The following is a 16,659-nucleotide window of genomic DNA, read 5'->3' on the forward strand; positions in this document are numbered from 1 at the left end:
AGCCATGCTTTGTTCATTTGAAAATATTACTGATTTTCAAAATCTAAATAGATTAATGAGGCATATCCCAAGAGACGGTTTTTTCAAATACTTTAATTATTGCCAGTTAAATTAAAGAACAGATATAGAATGTGCATTAAAAATAACAGCTTTGAGCAGTTTAACACTACATAGCAATATGCTGTGGTAAAATGACAGATTAAATGAGCATTTTGTCTATAGCAGTGTTTTCAGACAGTCCAGGTTTTTGCTTCCTCTCGGCTCCCTGACCGACAGTTCCCAGTAGGAGCAAAGATGTGGACTATCTTTGGGTCCCTGAGGACCGGATTGGGAAGCACTGGTACAGAAGCAACTTCGCTCACTAATTAATGAGCTTTATGTTGGAATAGTGGGTCCTCGTTAAAGAGCTCTTCGATGAAGGAGTTCTTACTGGCAGAGTCCCCAGGACACTGCGGTGACTCTGTGTTGGGGAAGGGGGGGATGGCAGGTTCCTTGGCATGCGAACCGTGTGCATCGGGGAACACTGGCAGAGTGACAGGTCGGTGTGCCTCCGAGGCGTCAGGCTGGTCCGGCAGCGAGGACACTGCTGTGGGGTCGTCCATGGGTGGTAAGTAGCGCACCACACCATGAGTTACCGTAGCGGTCTTCTTAGGGGCATCGTCGTGATGATGGTGGTGATGCTCATGGGCGTGGAGGTGTTTGTGGTCATGCTCGTGACCGTGCTCGTCTGTGTGGTTATGCTTATGGTCATGGTCGTGGGTGTGGCCATGTGTATGGTCATGGTCATGGTCGTGGCCATGTTTATGGTCATGGTCGTGGCCATGTTTATGGTCATGGTCGTGGCCATGCTTATGGTCATGGTCATGGGTGTGGTCATGCTTGTGGTCATGGTCATGTGCATGGCTGTGGTTATGCTCTCCACCCAGCAAATGCCTTGATTTCTCTTTTTCTCCACCCTTTAAAAGAAAATGAATTTAGCTGGTACCCTGTGCAAATGAAAATATTAATAAACATGAACAAGCTGCTACACATTTCATATTTAACTGAAAAGGGTTTTTGTAGTTATTCTTACAGTATAGTGCAAACTGTCAATATATTTTTCACTTAGCAGAACAAGTTTACAAAAAAATTACCTCAGGCTCCAAGATCTCACATTCTACTGAGAGATGTTTATTACCCATAACCTCAGACTTGCTTCCTTTGCAAAGACCTTTATGCTGTTCATAAAGACGAAAGATTGTTACTTTTAGTCTCATTCACAGATCAATGACAAACAAAATAGTACTCGCACCATTGTATATACAAGTCCATTGTATAGTAGTATTTTAGGGGGCTGTCATGTCTTTACTATTCAGAGTATAGTTTGGGGTTTGTAGTATTAATTTTTATCCCAAATTATTTCTGAAATAAAACAAAATATCAGTATTGTGACTCACTGCAAACTCGCAGTTCATCAGCTTGCAGTTCGCAGCCTCCGTGATGTTTGTGTTGTTGGCGCAAACTGTCTCCTGAATGATGAACTCCACGTTGTCGAATATCCCAATTCCCCTCTGTAACATTGTGAAAAAAGGTTCATTACATTAACGAATACACCCTCAATATGAGTGCTGCTACTTCAGACATTCTCTTGCCATTTAACTGCTTAGTTCAAGCAGTTTTTAGATTGTTATTGTGATTAATTCGGCTCTTGCTAATTTGTCCATCGCTTTTCCCTGACTGCTTTCCCTTATAATGTCGCAGTGAGGCTATCCCAGCATGCTCCAGGCATACAGTTGCATAATTAATGAAAGGATGATACTTTATTGATCCCCATGGGGAAATTCTCTTTTCACCTACCCCATCTTGCTCTCCGTGAGACACAGACACGCATGTATTTAAGAGCAACATTGCCAGTGAAGGTAGTTGTGCCCGTGGAGCTGGGGGTTAAGGACCTTGCTCAAGCGCCCACAGATGTGACTATTCATCTGAGGCCGAGCTTGAACAGATACCGATCACAGGCACATAGACGTAGCCCACTGAGCCACCCCCTGCCCCCCACCTAACTGAGGGAGGAGACCACAGTACTACAGGAATCCCATGTGAACAAAGGGAGCACAAGCAGCAATCTGCAACTGCCTAACCATGGAAGTGTGAAGGCACTGCCTAACCCATTGAACCAGTGTTTCTCACGCCTGCTCCGGGAGGGGTCCCTGCCACAGTGATTTAACTCCAGCCCACACAGCTTTCAACCTGCCACATTCATTACTACCCTGTTAAGAACCATCTGAGCCTGATTAAGGTAGGGTTGGAATGAAAACATTCTGGCAGGGGGTCCTCCAGGAACAGGAGCGAGAACCACTGTACTAGGCCAACATGCCACCCCACTATGTATACCCCAGTCACTACGTAAATAAAGTTGTAAATACTGTGCCTAATTAGGACTATTACTGAAATGATGAGCAGCCATTTTGAATCATACCTGAATAGAGGCCCTTGTGACATTCAAAAGGGCGAAGTAGTTTGCAAGTCCACTTTTTCTATTGAACTCCTCAAGTGCCTGCTTGGTGGTCTCCAGAATATTCTCACCATCCAGGGGAACCTTAACGGGGCAGTCTGGGCAGACTCTGAATATTCTGTACACCGGTACTGACAAGAAAGTAAGAGTCAGTCAAGAGGTGCTATAACACTGCGGATTTGCAGTGAATTGCAGTGAACCACCAAAGGGAGGCCAACACACATTGTGAACAAATCCAGTACCTGGTCTCACAGAACAGCTATAGCTATACAGGGTGACCTCCCTCTGAACCCTGTTTATGTAGATGGTGGCCTTGCACTGCCCATAGTCCTGTGCAAAGCAGAGAGTAATGCATCGTCAATCAAGGAGAAAGATTAAAATAGTCAGTAGTATTTTTGTTTGGTTTATGAGTTGTTTCAAAACGATACAGATTTTCTCTTCATCCATACCATCATGGGGTCTCTGACATCACAGCTCTCCCGGTCTTTTTTGCTGAGGACATGACATGTGGTCTCCAGAACATCCATGGTCAGGTAGTAGACCATCCCCATGGGACCCTGATGTAGCAGAAACAACCACGCTATCGATAATCAGGTTTCAATAACACTTTCCGATCCATTTGTGCTGTCACGTCCATTACTGAGGCCCACCAGCAAGTAGACACTAAGCTTTCATTTCGTTTGTCGGTCGCTGCCCTGTGTCCATATTTAACTGACAGTCCAGGGTTTGCTGTTACTATTTCCTAAATTTTTAATTCAACAATAGGCAGTTTAGCTCACAAACACTGTTTTTCTCCAGCAGAGCACCGAACACTGGGGCACCTGCGCTCGCTGCACTGGCCCGGTCTCTCACTTACGCGCTCCATTTGGTTGACGTTGCAGAGGCGGTTCAGGGTGAGCACGTAGCCCTCCTTGCGGTCCTGGTTGATCTTGGTCATGGCCTGTTTGGCAGCTCCCAGAGCTGCGGGGTCCTTGCAGGAGCCCGGCGTCGGCCGCTCTGTGGGCGCCCCGTGGGCACACACACAGAGCAGCAGCAGCAGCAATGCATGGGTCTTCATGGCCGGCTCAGGTTGCACTCTGTAGTGTGATGCTCTCATTGAACACCAGACCTTAAATACCCTCTGCTGGACCTCACAGCTTATCGCCAGTGACTCTGCAGCCCTGATCCCTGTCCCACACAGCCAAAGGTAAGTCAACAAGACCTTGCTCACTATTGATACACTGCTATTAGCTCATCAGCAAGTTCGCTTACCTCAGCTCCTGCTAATCCAGCCAGTGTAGGTCTCTTTGTGAAGTCGAATTCAGTGTGTGGTTTTAATCTAGTGGTTTTAATCAGTTGGTTACTTACTTGTGGCAACACAATAGTCTGATTGTCAGATCCGAAAGAATGATTATTGACATACTTGCATGGGTCTTGGTATTGTTGTATTTTGATGTAATGTTTATCATGTAAATGTCTTCGGTAAATTCTTAGCTCTATGACGGTGAGTTCTGTAATGTTCTATGTATGCTCTGATATATCATGAGCACATAGCAGAAAATGACCAGATCTGAAATCAAGTCAACTTCAGTTCTTTCTTGAAATTCATTCATGCATTAGGAATATTCCTTTACACACATTTTTAAAAACTAAAATATAGTATATACAATTCATATTATAAGTGATATTTCATTTCATAGCCTGTACTGGATATATGGAAGATTGTTGATATTTTTCACGTTGGATGTTGATATGGGTTGTGCAGGCTGTTTACAGTGCCAGGCACACATAGTCATTTTGACTATACCAGTGTTTCCCAACCCGGTCCTCGGGGACGCTCAGACAGTCCACGTTTTTGCTCTTCTCCCTGCTCCAGAGGAGGCAGCTGGGAGGGAGCAAAAACGTGGACCGTCTGGGCGTCCCTGATGACCGGGTTGGGAAACACTGGGCTATACAAAAAAGTGTGTAAATTACAGCGATGAGAAAACAGTTTTCAGCCAAGTAGCACATTTATTTCAAGATGTGGTATTTGTGAAATTCCTGAATGTGCTCTTTCATACATCAGGAATAGATAGCGGACCTGGTTTAAAGTGGTGTTTTGATTGAGGGCCTAGGGTATCGGGGTGGCTATTTTCAACAGGGGGTGGGGGCATGTGCCGAATTGGATGGGGACAAATTGGATGGATGGAAGGGGGGATTTTCACTTGACCCCGGCAGTGATGGAGCTCAATGTCTGGATGTCGGCGTTCAGAAGAACCAGAGAAGAAAGGTGGCAGATTATGTGGCCGATGAGGGTGTTCATGTGAGGAATTGTGGGAAGGATGGCCATTGTGCCTCCAACCAGGACGGCGATGAGGGTGTTCATGTGAGGAATTGTGGGAAGGATGGCCATTGTGCTTCCAACCAGGACGAGAACGGCGAGGATGTTCGTGTAAGTCCATCTTGGAGGAATGCTCATTGTGCCTCCAACCAGGACGGCGATGAGGGTGTTCATGTGAGGAATTGTGGGAGTGATGGCCATTGTGCTTCCCTCCAGGATGATGATGATGATGATGATGATGATGATGGTGAGGACGGTGGTGACGATGATGATGATGGCGGCCATCAGTCAAGTTCTGTACAGAATGGACAACAAGTACGAGTTGGAAACAAATTTTTATAGTAGCAATAATGCTTCTGTGACTCTGTGGATGGTCCATAACTCAATAGAACTTTCATTAGGGCAGTTCATACCTGGGCGTCATAGATTTCACAGTCCACACTGACTTCATCGTTTCCCAGCAATGTAGACTTACAGAAGCCGTAGTGCTGGAGAGGAACCATTTTGGGGAATAAGCCATTAGACACTTTATTAAGACTAAGCCTCTGTGATTGAAGGGGTGTTGGGTTTCCTACAAAACCCTTTCTCTGCTTAATTCATTTGTGCCTTAGTCGATAACTGTATGTTTTTTCTGATATTTTATGTTGTGGAAAATGTACTTTAGCATATTTTAATGATGTAGGTAAATGATCAGTGGGCATATGGCGGCTGAGCTCCCAGCCTGCGTGGGTCCTGTTCGCACCCTGACGAAATGAGCAGCTAGCAGTGCTGATTAAGATGAGCCTTGTGGGGCAGCGGTGACTCGGTGCCTCTTGTATCTTTGGACCATAGGCGGACAGTTCCAGGATTAGCAGTTGGACCTTGCCTCTTCTCCCCATGTTTGTTTGTATCTCGTCCAGCTGCTCCCATTTCCCTCAACAGTCCAAAAATGTGTGTTTATGTGAACTGGTGTCCTTAAATTGGCTGTAATATGCGACTGTGAGTATTTGCTCTTTGTTTGCAATTACATACTGCAGACTATCTATGACCCTCTTCTGGGTAAGTGGTCAGAGATGGATAGATGGATAGATGGATGGATGGATGGATGGATGGATGAATACAGGAAGGTACACTTACGGCTTCGCCCCTGCCAAGCACTTCGCATATGACGTGGGGCCGGCAGTCGGTCTCCACAATGGCAAATTCAGCGAAGTAGGATTGCCCAGTTAATGTGTGCTGCAAGGGCGATGCGACAATGCATTTCTGACATGATAGCAGGTCACAGCCTTTTCTTACTTAAGCTATACAAATAGAAAATAATATGATTGATTAAATTGGAAACATATAGAAGTCAGGGACCATTGAAAGAATCCTGGTTATTTATCATGCATAAACCAACTAATGTGCTATCACCACAACTCATTCTATGAATATTTTCCTTTAAAAGTATAATATAAGTTACACCGAAAGTTGATGGAAACAGAGATTTCAACTAGTCATAACTGAAATGTAATAGTAAATATTTACCTACTATGATTGCGTTAGCTGTGTTCCCGTTACATTTCTATCGGACAGGATTCAGATTTTTTTACAAACACCCACCTGTGTAGAAAGCCTGCCGACCTCCAGCAGTTTGAAGTAGCTGGTTTCATTGGATTCTTCGTGAAATTTCTTGAGGGCACTCTTGATGCTGTCCAGGCCAGCAGGGTAATGAAGGGGAAGCAGAGACGGACAGTCGGGACAAATCTTCTGTAACTCCTCTGCCGACGCTGGGGGGGAAAATGGGGCGCAGGGTTCGCGCCATTTCAGCTAAAAGACACCACTGTTGCAATATTGCGACTGAAACTGGCCACAGCAGTTGTTGGTAGGCAGAAGGGAGTCATATTTTACCAGGATCGGATGAACAGGAGTATTTTTTCACTGTAGGCTTCCCTTCTGCCACAGTTAAGGTCACATTGCAGTTTGATTCGACTTTCTGCCAGACAGGTTAGATATTCATATTTACCCGAGTTGCATAATCGGCTGTTTGCAGAGAAGTTAACAGACACTAATATTTACAGATGTAAATGAAAAGCAGTTAAAAAAAGAGAAGCTAATAGGACAATGTTTAGAATGTTGGGTGTTTTCTGAGACTCACTGTTTCGTGCGTCTCCCTGACCGCACATTCCCCGACGGGTTTAGGGTTCAGGACATGACATGTGGTCTCCTCCAGATCCAATTCCAAGTGAAATTCACAGGCGAGATCATCCTGTGAAGGAGGAAAGTAACTGGGTATCATTGTACGCCTGGCACTCATTCACTGAACGAGCCTCGAAATCACAAGTGGCTGAACCATAACCCTCACCTTCTTTAGCAATTGGCTGGAGGCTGAGTTTTTGAGCTTGTATTTGTAGCCGTGGTGATGCTGGGCGCCGATGTGCTGGAACGCTGCCTGTGCCGCCAGCGCTGCCCCGTTCTCATCGCAGGGGACGGACGGGCGTTCTGTGGGCGGCCCGCCAGCGACGAGGAAGACGTGAGCCAGCAAGAACAATCCAGCGAGAGTCAGCATGGCTCTGACTGCTGCTCGGAACTTCAGATAAACCGCCTCGCGGCTCCTGCAGTATTTATATGTTGTTGTCATTCAGACGCTACAGGGAGAAGAGCAAACATGTTTTGCTCTGGTGTGATGCCAATGTAAAGCATTAAGTAAGTAGCTGTTAGTTACTGTTAGCCGTTAGAGTATTTTCATTTGCATTCTCCTTCCGGATCTTTGGTTTAATACAAAACCTTCTCTCATTGTCTCTCATCTAATGATCAAAATCAAATCCAAAGCTCCATTATTGAAGTATGTGGTCGCAAGTCTCTGCTTATACAGCTGCGGAAAAAATTAAGAGACCACAGCACAATTTTTGTGTTTCACTCATTTCTAAATTTATGGCTGTGCGTCTGTGAATAATATATTTTTTTTTTCCCGCAAACTGCAGCCTGGTTTTTCTCTGTTTCTCATTAATAAAGGGCTTCTTCCTCGCGTTAAGGGACATCAGTCCTGCTTCTAGGAGCCTGATACAAATTATCCTAGCAGTGCACCTCACACCTGCACTCAATGTTTCCCTTTTGAAGTTCACTTGATGTCATCCTGCGATTCATGAGAAACTGCCGGATAAGTTTACCGGGCTGGTCTCTGGTCGTTCCCAGTGTCTCCTGCTTCACCTTATTCTTGTGTACTGCTGTCTTAGAAATTTTGAACCTGACAGCAACTTGCTGCTCAGCATAGCCTTCAGCCAGCAGAACCACAATTAAACCATGATTTAAAAATGCAGATTTGTTTAAAAACATAGTTGTCTCTTAATTTTTTCCACAGCTGTAATTCCAAATGACTACTGTTAGTTTTATTATAAAACACTCTTAAAATAAATAAATAAACAAATAGATAAATAACAAGAACACATTCAGTTGTTATTTATATTTTTATTAAAATCTTGGCTATAAACCTGCCATGATTAGCATCTGTTAGCGAGTATTAAAATCGCAAAGCATGGAATATTCTCTGCTCATTATGAACGTTTTATGATCCGTAATCAAAATAGAAATATCCCCCTTCTCTCTTAAAAATGAATCAAAATGAGTATCTTTATGTATTTATGTGTCTGAACATAAATATGGAGCAAAGCCATAAAAGCCAATGGCAACCAGGCTGCCAAGGAGCAGGGCGAAGGCTAGATACACCGAGATCACAGAGAGCCCAGGGCTGGGAGACTCTTACAGTCTCTAACTTACGTAGCAACAATGATGAGACGTTGATTAATGATAGGAAGATAGCTGCAGACCACTGACGATAAAGTAGTCCATTTCATTGAGAGAAAAACAACATAGCGCATTTGCTATCAAGCGGATTTTCTAGTTTCTTATTCTATTTGTGTTTGTCTTCCTTTGTGTTTGGGGAATGAACACATGCAATGGTTGATAACGAGTGCGTGGGGAGACTGGAAAGGGTCACCACAGATAAAGATATTCCTTATATCTCCCACAGTCTTCATCTGTCAGACACCTGGATTGGGTGACCTTTGGTGACGAGCTTTGCTTGTATTGTGAGAGACCTTCCAGGTCACAGGGTCCATCTTTTGACAGTTATTTGCTAAGGTTAAACAAGCAGCATTAATTTTTAACCCCCCGGTCAAGAGTGCCTGAGCGGTCACTGACAGAAATCGTGCTTCCATGAACTGCGATGCATACATGTTTAAAGGACCAGGGAAGCATTTCAGCACCTCTGAGGTGCTCTACACAAACTAGCCATAGCAAGATAAGCTGTACAGCTGTGCATGTTGATCGTTTTGAGCTTTATTAGAAAAATAAAAGTTTTTTAACATGCAGCCAGCTTTTAATAGCATGCAAAACGAAATGATTTAAAGGTTTTGCAGTCGGATATCATTTTATTAATTATCACCAATTTTATTAATTTAAACATTCTCAGAGGTTATGACTTTAGATTAGTGCATTTTATTTCTTGTATCTTTTTTTTGCAATCAGAATTTTATAGATCAGATGCATTGTGATGTTGCTGTTTGGTGTTTAAATACCTGCTGCTCTAGTTAACATCGTGCAGTGTGAAAACGTTTATTTGAAACACTTTTGTTCCCATGAATTCCAAACATATTCTCTGTATGGAAATTGCCTAGATGTTGGGACAGGGCTGCTGTGTTTGGTTCAGTGACTTTATTGAAACCAGTATGTGTGTGGTCAAAGGGCAGGATTTCCACATGTGCTATTTGAAGATGAATACCATTCGGAGAAAGCAGCCAAATCTTCTGTGGCTGTCACACATCAAAAGGCACACATGTGGGGCTGTGGAAGCCTAGCTATCTTTGCTTTGGGTAGGAGCTGCTTAGGGAGGTATCCGGGCAAAATTATCGTGGATATATTATCAGAAAAACTGGAATAGTAGTAAAGCAGAAAAGCAGGACTTATTCACCGTTTACTTGTTTTTCAATCAACGGACAAATTTGTGATAATTTTATTGAATGAGACTAAAAAGTGTGTTATATGTAAGTTGTATGGGACAATTTGCAAGGTCAGATTCATACTTCAATGAATCCATTTTAGTTTGACCCCATTCATTCTTTGATTAACAGATCAGTCGTGCACAAAGACCGAGCCAATACTGTCGACAGTCAGAAGGGAGAGTCACATGGTAAATGTAGCTTCAGAAATAGCTGATCTTCACAAAGCAGGTGGACAAAGGTCAAGCAGAGCCTTCTGTTAGGGCTGCAAACCAGCAGTGCCTCTGCACCCTCCTGAAACCTGCTCGGTGGACATAGGCAGACCCCCACTTGTGCAGTCTGACAGATGCAAACTAACTATAAATAGTCTTTCATAGATAGTTGCTTTGATATGTCAAAACCTGAAATGATTCTGATCTAATGATTTCTAAAAGTGTCCTATTGAGACATGGGTCGATTTGGGTCCCTCCCAGTGTTGAAACCAAACCCACACTCTTGAGAGTAGTGTGGATGGAGCAGAGCTCATAGCTAATGTGATTGCTTACTGTTTGCACACAACCTAGAAGTCAGTCACAGGTTTCAGAAAGCTGGCTCACCTTATCGTGTCCCTGCTTTATGTATCCTGAGCTATAGCGTGGCTGCAAATGATGATTCCCAGCCAAAGGCGATGCACAGGAGACGTAATACGGGATAAAAGCTTGATCCGTCCCTGCACTTTGCCATTAATTATTAACTAAGTATGTTTCTGCGGGACTTGGGGCTGTGCTGTCAAGGGGTCGACCAGCCCCTGTAGCCACCTCTGCATATTCACCAAATAAAATATAAAATAAACTTCTGCTTTTTCTCTCAAAATGTCACATTCCCTGGCTTTGCTGACCTTCCACAGACTGTTTGGCTCCCTGTGCTTTTTCACTTTTTTTCACCCCCAGTTTTAATGTTTAGCCCAGTAAAAAAAAAATCCTTCCCTCTCAATTCCGTGCCTCTTGTTCCTGTACTCCTGATGGAGTACGCTTTACAGTTGCATTCCCGAGCCATTTTTTTCCGCATCAGGTTAAGTAGTGCCGTTTTTTTTTAACGAACATTTGTTATATTCATTAAAGATTAGGGCAACTAGAGGCTTCAAGCCATTAAATAGGGGTTGGCCAGCAATCATAAGCAGTCATAACGGCATAGTGGGCTCAGTGGTAGTTAGGAAGGAGGATTTGATTCATCCTGAAGTATCTGCCTTCATTGTTTTACAAAAATGTTGCTTTGGACACAGGCTCCAGATAAATAAGGAATCTAATTTGACGCTAAATTTAAGAGGTTGTTATTTTTATGTAAAAATATAACAGAGGTGTATAGATATGACAACAACCATGACTACTTTTAGGTCAAGGGAAAATAACTGGGATTTCCTATAAAAAAAGAGTGTAACTGAGTATGGTTGTACTGGTTGGCTTTTTCAGTGAATCCCTGTCTGCCTGCTTATACCAAGAGCAGTGGCCTTATGTAAATGGTAGGGGCAGGTACTCGCCATCATACTACTCTTATAATACTACTACTACTATTACTACTACACTGCTGCTTTGGTACAATGTTAATAATGATAAAGACCAGTTTGCATAATTTTTATTAAGTTGGCATATAGTAGATTTGGCAACAAAATTACAATGGAATGTCAATTCATGTAATGTCAGTTCATTGCCAAAATGCACAACAAATCAGCACTTGCGTTCGTTCACACAGTGGTGTAGCGTGGTGCTCCGGGGCAGGAGCGGAACGGGGATGGCGTACTGGGGAAGACGCTCTGGAATTCTGGGATGTTCTCCGACCTGACATTGGGAGACACCTGCCTCTTTTGGCGGGAATATTTGTACCTGAAATCCTGGGGTGGCCTGACGACGGAGTCGCTGGCCTCCTCAGAAGACTCAGAGGAGTTTGATTCTGAGGACTGGTCGTGCGACGCTTTTGGACCGGTGGGTGGCTTGGCTTTCGGGGCTTCGGGGGCCGCATTCGGTTGGATCGGGACAGCAGGCTTGCCGTCGGGGCTGACAGGGACTACATCTTTTAGTGCAGAATCTGTGGGTCTGGGGCCCCGGTCCTTTGGCACTGGGGGTTTGGCATCTACAGCTATGGGTTTCTCACGCTGAGCAGAAATCTCATCTGGCACCTTCTTTAGCCCGGCGCCTCCCCCCGTAGTCCCAGGCTTAGGCATCTCAATCCCCTATGACGAAAAAGACGACAGCCTGACCATGCTGGACTATTTTCTAATGAGCTGGGTCAGTATCCATCCAACATTATCCACCCAACATTATCCACCCAACGTTATCCACCCAACATAATCCACCTAACATAATCCACCCAACATTATCCACCCAACATTATCCACCCAACATAATCCACCCAACATTATCCACCCAACATTATCCACCCAACATTATCCACCCAACATTATCCACCCAACATTATCCACCCAACGTTATCCACCACCTCCTGGGTTTTGAAGCCTATAATGCGTAAGTGAGAACGGAGATTTCAGGCACAGGTTAAACTGGCTGGCAGAACAAAGAGGCTGAGGGAGTTTTTTTTAACACACTTTCAGTGTAGGTGGCATGTTGCCTGACAGTGACTCTGCAAACCAAATTTGTGGATTGCCACCATTTCAAAGCCACACACAAGACATAAAAAAGACATACGCTGATATCAGTGTTATTGTAACTCTATGTAACTATTATACCGTCAAACATGTCCAGCTGACCATGTGTACCAACGCTGAGATTATCATCATTAATGTCCGGATGTGACAACTCGTTTATGATATTTATAGTTATTGACAGAAGATGAGAATGATGAGGGATGGGGAAGCAGATTAAGAGATGCGATCTGATTGAGAAATATCACTCATTGGCCAGTTTAACAACATGTTATTCGGAGTCAATGTAGGAATGTTATTGGTTGACTGAATAATTCATTTATACGTACATTTTTTACAAAATGTCGGGTAGGCTCGTCCCTAGCTTAACTGATTGGCACAACGCCACTGCTGTCTGATGGTGCTGTACCAGTGTGGCAGGTCATTCACGGTACCTGGGAGTGGAATAGTTCACAGGAGACTTGGACGTCTCTGTCCCTGCTCTCATAAACTGCCCCAACACAGAAACCTGCCGCCTGAAAAGAAATAAACGCAATAAGCCAATGGAGGGTCACACAGTAAGGGATGAACTGCGAATAGTGTGCATCCAACGGCGTAAGAGAGAGTTTGATATTGGGGGGGAGGTGGAGACACAACTTAATCATTTTAATACAAAAGTCTATTTCTTGGGGGCTATGAATGAATCTAAATTAAATACTGGAGGGAATATATCCCTCCCCTCCCACCCTGGTCCCCATGTCTCTGTGAATATCATGTTCAGAAGCATAGGCTGGGACAGGGCTGAAGCCCAAAGTGAATCCAAATGAACCCCGAATGATTTGTTTACCTCAGATGTTTAACAGCCACAGTCTGAGTTTGAGAACTGCGGATAAGACCCAGCTATCGTAAGATCCAAGCAACGCCTCTGATCATGTTCTTAAAACTCTCCAAATAACCTGAAAATCCTTAAGGGTTAATAGACTCTCGCGTACAGTTTTGTAGCCCTGATACCTACCTCTCCGTTTATGTCTGTTGGCTGGCAGAGTCCAGTGTTTTCTTGCTCGAGGGTGCAGTCCGTCTCCTGGATGGTGTATTCCACAAAGCTGCCCTGTGCCGCCGTGCTCTGTGCCATGTGTGGTATTATGGTCATCCAGCTTCTCATGACAACACAGCTACAGTGGAATGCTGGAGAAGGCTGTGGTTTGCACTGCGTACCTGGGAGGCTCGGGTGATGCTCTGCAGCCTGAACTGCGAGCCGCTGGCTTTCTCGGTGTTATACTTGCGGAGGGTTAGCCGAGCCGCTCGCAGCGCCTCTCTGCTGTCCACGGGCAGGAGCAAGGGGCAGTCGGGGCAAGTCTTCAGCAACGTCTCTGGTTGGTCTGCAAAAGCCCAGAGCATGAGGTCTCCTTCAGCATTCATTCTCAGGGCATAATGCAAAATAGCGGAAAGTGAGTAAGCTGAAAGCTGACATGGAAATTCTCTGATTTATAACATACCCAAATATAATGTAAAGGAAAGCTGAGTGCTGTGCTCACTGAATGCAACTACCTGGGATGAGAATGCAGTCGTAGCTGTGCAGGTAAGAGAAGCCCTGCAGTGCGTGCAGGATGGTGGTGTTGCAGTTTCCGGCGATTTGCTGAAATAAATCAAATGTTTTCAATCCACATAACAACATTAAAACCCTATTTTAAGGGTAACAACTTTAAGCACATTCTATGAACGATAGCTTTATGCATCTTTAAGTAACTATATATCTATATACATTTTTGTGTTGCTTGTGACAAAAATTGCACATTTTGCTGCACACAAAACTGCAGAGACCCCCCCCCCCTCCATCTGTTGTCTGTAGTAGCAGGTCTTTTATGCAGCTATTCTGCCGTGATTGTTTTTTTTCCTGAGGGAATAATTACAGTCCCACTTTACTGAATACTATATCCTTCAAAAAGGAGTAAGCATAAATTACAGCATTTTGAAGGAATTATTCCGGAGCCCTACTTTTACACACTATTGCAGAATATTTATATTTCAGTTTTCAGCTTATTAGCTTTGGCTTTTACTCTTCCTTTTCAAGGCGTTTGAAATCGTCCTGGCCTTTATGCAGCCACTCTTGAATCTGTACAATAGCGGTATGTGCTGTATCATCTTGGAATACGGCAACATCACAGGGAAATACTTCTTGGACCACAGGGTGCATCTGTTCTGCAAAATGGCCTCATAGTCCTCTGTCATTGTATGAGCATGAAAGGCTATTTAGACCTAATGGATGCCACGATATTACTGTCCATACCTGCAGACGTGGCGTTTTGAAGGCATCCTTCAGCTTTCTGCAAATGTAAAGCTGTCTGCATGCAGGAAAAGGGTGAAAGATGATTCGTCGGACTATGTGACTTTTTCCTATTACCCTGGAGTGTCGTTTTGTACTCCTTGTCCCAGGGTTTGTGTCTTTGGCCTTGGACACAAGCAGCCTAGGACTGGCGTATATCACGGCTTTATGAAGCTCGTGACACACAGTTTCTGTCGACACTGGATGAGAGAGATGCTCATTCAGTATCATGGTATTTTGTGAGCCTGTACTTTTTTGGTGTTTAGCGTTTTCTGTCTGGGTTTGTCTGGGTGAGTGCCAACCTGCCATCATGTTAAATATTCCGTATTTTAGTTTCAGTATGGATATTACAGGACCTGGATTCCTTACTGTTTCCATAAAGGGTCTGATGTCACATCGCTTCCAAGGCTTCGGGCTCCCCACGTGGCATTTTGTCTCCAGCACCTCCAGATCCAGATAGTGGACCTTCCCAGCCGGGCCCTGAAGGCAACGCAGATGCACTGTTTCACGTGCCGGACACGCGTGCGCACATCCCGGGAGCTGCCTCGCGACACTGCGCTCCCTGTGTAACACCGTGAGGTCTGACGCATGAACAATATGCCGTCATTTAATTTAATATACTATCAGTGAAAACAAAACCGCCCAAATTTTTATATAATTAAAGAGAGAAGAAGTAATTGAGGCCCTGGGTCTAAGAGAAAATAACAGCAAGAAAATCAATTATTGTTACCTTTGAATAGCAATCATCCGAATTAGTAGAGATATCATTCTAAACATTAACGTAGCCGATTTCATAGTGCCCAGCACAGAAAACTATTAATGTAACCCAGGCAATAACAATCAGGATCATTATTATTATTATTAGAAGAAGAAGAAGCAGCAATTGTTTATTTACCAATTTAATAGGGTATAACTATTCCACAACAGATTTCATATGCTGTTTAACTTTTTTTATACGGTTGAACGCATGTTTCCTGTTTAGATGCGGGCTATGTTCGCACTCCTATTGCGAAAGTTGTAATGAAAATAAAAACAACCAACCTGTGCATGAAGATGGACGTTCAAAATTCTGTTGAGACTAAATTTGTAGCCCACGGTTCTGTCCTCATTGACGTAAGTAAGCGCCAGGCGGGATAACTTCTCCACGGTCTTGTCATTGCAAGGCACAGGGAGTATGTCGCTGGTTTGCGCCCACGAGACAATCAACGCAGGAAATAAACACAAGATACATTTTCTCATTTTGATAATCATATGTGACTTTTATAATTCGATAAGCGAAACGCGTAGTTTTCTGTATGATTATGTCCTGCATCTATTTGTACTTGGCAGGAAAAAGGACTTTGCGATTGGGGTTAGACAAATATGATGTTGAAATGCTGCCAGAATTCTGAGAATGCGCTCCTCTTTTGAGTTTTCATAAAACTAGTGCGTTTTGTCATTTGAGCAGTGCAGACCTATATGCCGTATCAGACCAAATAAATACTATATATTTACCCTTCGTAATAAATCAAGTGAAATATTTTTTTGGTTGGAGGCATTTCTTTGTCCATGACCATCCAATAGGTCGTACTAGACAGGGCTTTGATTTTTGTACTTCATGCATACATTAAAACACAGTACTTATTTGTTCCCTTTGTTTTTAATGTCCGTAAATTAACATATTTCTGCTAGCGTACATTATATATTAATATATTCATCCTGTTTCGCTATTCTTATCGTTTTAGCTTTTTTTACTGACCAAATATTTGGAGTAATAATACCTTGCAGTGCGGTGAATTAAGCACAGGAGGGCAGTGGTGGTCTCGATTTCTGATAATTATGGCAAAGGCTCAAGGTCCTTAAAAGCAGGCTTTTGGACAGTTCGAAAAAAACTGTTCATGAGTATGTAATATATTTAACAAATCATCATAAACGCACAGCCTAATGAATTACAACTATATAACTAAGTTTTAGTCTAACGTTAAAAATATGTGG

The 16,659-nt window shown here is 43.6% G+C and overlaps 3 protein-coding genes across 3 annotated transcripts; all 3 read right to left on the reverse strand.

Annotated features, from left to right (window-relative positions):
• Positions 1–112: 112 nt before the first annotated feature.
• Positions 113–4,258, reverse strand: fetub (fetuin B). Its single transcript, XM_048976299.1, has 7 exons — positions 3,351–4,258; positions 2,944–3,051; positions 2,737–2,824; positions 2,459–2,625; positions 1,437–1,550; positions 1,134–1,217; positions 113–956 (listed from the first exon to the last, which is right to left on the reverse strand). Exons 1-7 carry the CDS (start codon positions 3,588–3,590, stop codon positions 366–368), a joined length of 1,392 nt encoding a protein of 463 aa, XP_048832256.1. The 5' UTR covers positions 3,591–4,258; the 3' UTR covers positions 113–365.
• Positions 4,259–4,463: 205 nt separating this feature from the next.
• ahsg1 (alpha-2-HS-glycoprotein 1) lies at positions 4,464–8,620 on the reverse strand. Its single transcript, XM_048976298.1, has 8 exons — positions 8,529–8,620; positions 7,117–7,366; positions 6,910–7,020; positions 6,663–6,747; positions 6,375–6,541; positions 5,910–6,008; positions 5,207–5,281; positions 4,464–5,088 (listed from the first exon to the last, which is right to left on the reverse strand). The coding sequence occupies exons 1-8, from the start codon at positions 8,603–8,605 to the stop codon at positions 4,528–4,530; spliced, it is 1,425 nt and encodes a 474-aa protein (XP_048832255.1). The 5' UTR covers positions 8,606–8,620; the 3' UTR covers positions 4,464–4,527.
• Positions 8,621–11,344: 2,724 nt separating this feature from the next.
• On the reverse strand, positions 11,345–16,026 carry LOC125709274 (alpha-2-HS-glycoprotein-like). The gene is made up of 7 exons (XM_048977555.1): positions 15,727–16,026; positions 15,055–15,165; positions 13,911–13,998; positions 13,578–13,741; positions 13,378–13,485; positions 12,818–12,898; positions 11,345–11,954 (listed from the first exon to the last, which is right to left on the reverse strand). Exons 1-7 carry the CDS (start codon positions 15,934–15,936, stop codon positions 11,469–11,471), a joined length of 1,248 nt encoding a protein of 415 aa, XP_048833512.1. The 5' UTR covers positions 15,937–16,026; the 3' UTR covers positions 11,345–11,468.
• Between the last annotated feature and the right edge of the window lie 633 nt (positions 16,027–16,659).

The sequence above is a fragment of the Brienomyrus brachyistius genome, chromosome 15 (assembly GCF_023856365.1).
Source record: "Brienomyrus brachyistius isolate T26 chromosome 15, BBRACH_0.4, whole genome shotgun sequence".
In the NCBI taxonomy this organism is placed as follows: domain Eukaryota; kingdom Metazoa; phylum Chordata; class Actinopteri; order Osteoglossiformes; family Mormyridae; genus Brienomyrus; species Brienomyrus brachyistius.

What these genes read in the sequence shown, in the direction of transcription:
- LOC125709274 (XM_048977555.1), bottom strand. Translation starts at nt 15,936, where the DNA reads ATGATTATCAAAATGAGAAAATGTATCTTGTGTTTATTTCCTGCGTTG. An exon ending in ACGTCCATCTTCATGCACAG is followed by an intron (nt 15,166 to 15,726) that starts GTTGGTTGTTTT and finishes CGTTGCCTTCAG; the next exon opens with GGCCCGGCTGGGAAGGTCCA. An exon ending in TCAGACCCTTTATGGAAACA is followed by an intron (nt 13,999 to 15,054) that starts GTAAGGAATCCA and finishes GATTTATTTCAG; the next exon opens with CAAATCGCCGGAAACTGCAA.
- fetub (XM_048976299.1), bottom strand. Translation starts at nt 3,590, where the DNA reads ATGAGAGCATCACACTACAGAGTGCAACCTGAGCCGGCCATGAAGACC. An exon ending in ATGTCAGAGACCCCATGATG is followed by an intron (nt 2,825 to 2,943) that starts GTATGGATGAAG and finishes TGCTTTGCACAG; the next exon opens with GACTATGGGCAGTGCAAGGC. An exon ending in TCACAAGGGCCTCTATTCAG is followed by an intron (nt 1,551 to 2,458) that starts GTATGATTCAAA and finishes ACAATGTTACAG; the next exon opens with AGGGGAATTGGGATATTCGA.
- ahsg1 (XM_048976298.1), bottom strand. Translation starts at nt 8,605, where the DNA reads ATGAAATGGACTACTTTATCGTCAGTGGTCTGCAGCTATCTTCCTATC. An exon ending in CCAGCCAATTGCTAAAGAAG is followed by an intron (nt 7,021 to 7,116) that starts GTGAGGGTTATG and finishes CCTCCTTCACAG; the next exon opens with GATGATCTCGCCTGTGAATT. An exon ending in CTCCTGTTCATCCGATCCTG is followed by an intron (nt 6,542 to 6,662) that starts GTAAAATATGAC and finishes TTTCCCCCCCAG; the next exon opens with CGTCGGCAGAGGAGTTACAG.